At 31.9% G+C, this 5,103-nt stretch overlaps 1 protein-coding gene across 1 annotated transcript; it reads left to right on the forward strand.

Annotated features, from left to right (window-relative positions):
* Nucleotides 1-789: 789 nt before the first annotated feature.
* LOC108472426 (putative disease resistance protein RGA1) lies at nucleotides 790-4,215 on the forward strand. The gene is made up of 3 exons (XM_017773942.2): nucleotides 790-3,556; nucleotides 3,691-3,733; nucleotides 3,996-4,215. Exon 1 carries the CDS (start codon nucleotides 1,839-1,841, stop codon nucleotides 3,552-3,554), a length of 1,716 nt encoding a protein of 571 aa, XP_017629431.2. The 5' UTR covers nucleotides 790-1,838; the 3' UTR covers nucleotides 3,555-3,556; nucleotides 3,691-3,733; nucleotides 3,996-4,215.
* The last annotated feature ends 888 nt before the right edge of the window (nucleotides 4,216-5,103 follow it).

The raw sequence follows: 5,103 nt of genomic DNA on the forward strand, positions 1-5,103 counted from the left end.
GTAATATTAGGTTTAGGTTAGGGTTTTGTAAATGGGCTTGTTTATCTATTTTGTTTTTTGGGGATAAAATTGACCTTTTACAGTGAGTATTTTGATGCATTTCTAGGAGTGTTCAATCGGTTAACCAACCCGAAATAACATTAACCGAATTAATTGACCTTTAAAAATTTTTAACCGTTAATCGAACCGAAATTTTTTCAAAAAAATTAACCGAAATGAAATTTTTTCGGTTAATTCGGTCGGTTAACCGAATTAACCGAAAATTATATGTATTTTTATTTTTGGTTAAAATCAGTATAAAATTAACCGAATTAACCAAATTTCCTGAATTAACCTAATTATTTGTATAAAATTATATGTTTTTATTTTTATTTTTAGTTTTAGATTTTTATTTTATTTATTAAATTATTTGTAAATTTTATGATTGGGTTGAGTTGGGTACTTGGGTTAATATATATTAGATTAAGTATTTGGGTTTATGTTGAATTGGGTTTGAGTGAATAGTAAGTTATTTATATATTATAATTTTATTTATTAATTTTTTCGATTAAACTAAAAAAATTTGATTAACCGACCGATTTCGAACCAAATTAACCGTTAACCGAAAACTTAAAAAATTATCAACCATCCTCCAACTGAATTAATTCAGTTAACCGACCGATTAACCGAATTTTATCGATTAATCGAATTTTTACGATTTTACCCTAATTTTACACACCCTTGTGCATTTCCATGAAGTTGCAATTATCTTAGGCGAACGGTCTCCCCAATTTCCACGCTATCTTGATTAAATTTCTTTGTACTTTTCACTTGGTGGGGCTAAATTATTGTTATTATTATTCCCACCATTCAATAAAATATTACCAAAACAGACTTTCTTTTTTGATCTTGACCAAAAGGATCATCCATCCAGCATAAACCAAATTAAAGAACATTATTCCTCGTATCTTTGAAAACCTCTTGAGATTTTGACAGCAGAGTTATAGCGGAATCGTTTCTCTCCATCATTGCCGATACCCTTTTGAAGAACATCATCTCCCCTAGTATCAAACAAACTATCTCTGTATTGAATGCCAGTGATTTGAAAAGGCCGGAGGAAACCATGACATACATCAAAGCTGTGCTGTTAGATGCTGAAAAACCGCAGCAGCACAATCAGACATTGCGCCTTAGTTTGACCAAGCTAAGAGGCGTCTTTTCTGATGCTGAGGATGTGCTCGATGAATTCAGGTGTGACGCTCTGCGAAAGGAGTTGAAAACGGTACATTTCTCCTCCATCTCTATCCCTTTTGCATACTCTTTTAGGATGGGTCACAAAATAAAAAAGATCAACGAAAGGTTAGAGACCATTGCTACTGATTTCAAAAGATTTAATCTAGGAGAGAATGTTCAAATTCTTCAGAACCGACCGTATGTTGTTCAAAGTCATAGGGACACCCACTCCTTCATGACTTTGAAGGTACTTGGTCGAGATCAAGTCAAAGAGAACATTATAGATCTTCTAGTCCAGCCAAGGGGTGTGGAAACCATGACTGTCATCCCCATAGTTGGAATAGGAGGTTTGGGGAAAACTACGCTTGCTCAGTTTGTGTACAATTATGAAAGAGTGAGTCGGAGTTTTCCCTTGAAACTATGGGTGTGTGTATCCGAGTTTTTCGACGTTGCTAGGTTGCTTTGCGAGATTATTTTCTACATCAACCATGAAATGTGATGGTTTACAGTCAATGCACTGTTGACTCTTCTCCAAAGTCTTATAGAAGGTAAAATTTTTTTACTTAATTCTGGATGATGTGTGGAATGAAGATCGTGTCAAGTGGGATGAATTGAAAGCCATATTGATGAAATTGGATTATCTGCATCAAAGTAAAATCATTGTTACCACAAGAAGTTTAGCCGTCGCATCAATAATGGGTACTCAAAGTCCTTATGAACTAGAAGCTCTTAGTCATGAAAATAGCTTGTCTCTGTTACTAAAATGGGCATTTAACCAAGGGGACGAAGAACAATATCCAAACCCATTGGGAATTGTTGATGAAATTGTGAAGAAATGCAAAGGTGTTCCTTTGGCAGTGAGAACTATGGGAAGTTTACTTTATGGAAAAACTCGTCAACGTGAGTGGGAACTGATAAGAGATAATCACATCTGGAAGCTTGATCAAGAAGAGACAGGCATCTTAGCTGCACTAAAATTAAGTGACAATCATTTGCCCCATCATTTGAAACGATGTCTAGCTTATTTGTCATTGTTTCCCAAGGATACACTTTATGACACTGATTATATCATCCAATCCTGGTTGGCTAATGGATTTCTCCCAAGCCCCGTGCAAGAAGATGATGTGTGCTGCGAAGACATTGGTTTACAGTATTTCAAAGACTTACGGTCCAAGGGATTTGTCCAAGATGTTGATGACCAAGTTACATTTTATAAGTTCAAAATCCATGATCTGATACATGATCTTGCGCTAAGTGTTTCACAAGAAGAGTGCTTAACCATATATCAGCAAACGATAAGTGCTTCTGAAAATGTTCGGCATTTGGCATTCGCTGAGCATTATCCGATGAGAATTCTGCAGCCATTTTTGAAGAAGTTGAAAGGTGTGCGCACGTTAGTAAGTCTAACTTCATGGGGACAATTCAAGGAGGTGGAGAAAACATTTTTGAGTGCTTGCATCTCATATTTTAAGTACCTGCGGCTAATTGAGTTGGAAAATTGCACGTTAAAGGCATTACCAAAGTCCATTTGCACCCTAAAGCATTTAAAGTGTCTTAACTTAAGTAGCTGCCATAATTTGAGGAGAGTTCCAAAGTCCATCCATAAACTTCAGAGCTTGCTGACATTGAGATTATTTAATCTCCCAAGGTTTCAAGTGTCTGACAATTTGCGAAGGTTGATCAATTTAAGATTTCTGGAGATATCAGGGGATGACATGCAATTAAGAGAGGTTCGACCTGGTAATTGGAGTTCACTTCGATTCTTATACTTTTGCAAGTGCACGACACTGAAATGTTTGTTTGAAGGGATGGAAAACCTCACATCACTCAAAGATTTGATTTTCGCATGTTGTTATGAACTTGAATCACTATCTCGAAGTCTGAAATTCCTTGTTAAATTAGAGGATATTTGTATTATTTCTTGCCCAAAAATCAATTTACTCATGGAACCTCAAGGGATAGAAGATCAAAACCTTCACTTGGGTCTTAAAAATTTCATAATTCGTGATGCGCCAAGTTTAAGGGATCTACCTCGGTTGCTTCTTGAAGCATCTGCTAGCCATTTGGAGTTCATTGAAATCAGGGGTTGCCCTGAATTGGAGGCATTGCCAAATTGGTTTCAAAACTTAATTTCACTTCAAAGATTAGAGATTATTGATTGTCCCAAATTATCTCGTCTTTTTGATGGAGTAGAGCATCTCACTTCCCTCAAACAACTAAAGATCCAACAATGTCCAACAATGAATGATAAATATCGACCGCAAACTGGTGCAGATTGGTCCAAGATATCACACATCCAAGAAGTTTATATTGAAGAGCAAAAGATTATCAAGTCAAGTTAGAGGTATTTTCATTTTTTTTAATCACTTTTTTGTTTGCTTCATAATTGGGAGTTATCTCTTTTACAATTTTTTTTTTTTCCATTTTATTTAATAAATATTCAACATTGGCAGATTTTAAATAAATAGAATTTTACAGGTAAAGGAAAGTGGATGGCTAGCTGAGAATAAGGGAGCAGCAGGTTAGGTGTAGAAATTAAATAGTTATTTTTAATTTCCTTACCATATAAATGAAGTTAGTTACTAAATTTGGCATTACCAAGGTTTGATGAAAATTTTCATTTCTTATTGGGACATTTTCTCTCCGGATTTCACGTTAATGAGTACAATTTTGGTTTAAATATATAAAAAGATGGAAATGATAATATTAAAGAAAACAATGTATTTGGTTTAATATAAGATTAAATACGTTTTAGTTGTACACTGATCTAATTGACATGCCAGGTCTAATGGTGGAAAACTATGGGAAGGGTAGCAGTTCTTTGTTTGATTTACACTCTTTGTATTGTGAATTGAGGAGATGATGCAATATTTGAACAACACTTTGTTTTATTTTGCCTCTGTCCTTCATTTGGAAGGAAACATTGTCTCGGAATATCTATGGTGTTGTATGGGTAACTCATGAATTTAATTGAAATTTTATTTTCCTATTAATATTTCATCATACCTGAGTGTTGTTTAATTTTATTTAATTTAAATTTATATATATATATATATATATATATTTGATTGCATGTTTGTTATTTTTATTGCAATTATAATTTGACCTCTTGTTGCTATCTAACTTGCTTATATGGAATAAAGTATTTCGCTTACTTTTTCACAAAAAAGAAAAGAAAAATCAAATCAAATTCTCAATTTTTAATTTAGTTTTTGGTTCCACATAATTTGGCTGCCTATGTTCATTTCTTAGTATGTATCTATCCAATAAAATTCCTCTACCACTAGTACTATATGTCTTTTTATATGCCTCACTACTATTTTTTTTTTATATATAAATTAATGAATAATGAGTAAAATAATACAACTTTACATTTAACTTTCTCTCCTTTATTTTCCAATTTATTCCTTTATGTTCTGTTTATTCATATTTTATTAACTTTAATAAAAGTATAACGAAGAAAGAATTTTATTCCGAAAATAAACTCTTTTTTTTCTTCTTTTCTATAAAAGAAAAGTCGATGATTAAAATCTCGTTGATTTTAATAGAGAATTGATGTTTCCTTATTTATTTATATGTAATTAAACTGCAAGTTATTCTTTTACTTTCTAGAATGAATTTAGATAAATAATTATTAAGATGTAAATAGTTTCGATAACATTTTATCCAAATTCATTCTCAACATGTGTTTTATTTATAATATTTTATATATTTTTATAATTTCAAAACTAATAATATAAAACTATTTTATAATAAATTCCAATTTTATTACTTAAATTATTTATAATCATTTTAAAATATAAAATTTATTTTAAATAAGGAATAAAAATAACTTTTAAATGATTTATAATCATTCTTATTTTCTAAAATCTAGAATAAAAATTAAATTTA

The sequence above is a fragment of the Gossypium arboreum genome, chromosome 11, assembly GCF_025698485.1.
Source record: "Gossypium arboreum isolate Shixiya-1 chromosome 11, ASM2569848v2, whole genome shotgun sequence".
Classification (NCBI taxonomy): Eukaryota; Viridiplantae; Streptophyta; class Magnoliopsida; order Malvales; family Malvaceae; genus Gossypium; species Gossypium arboreum.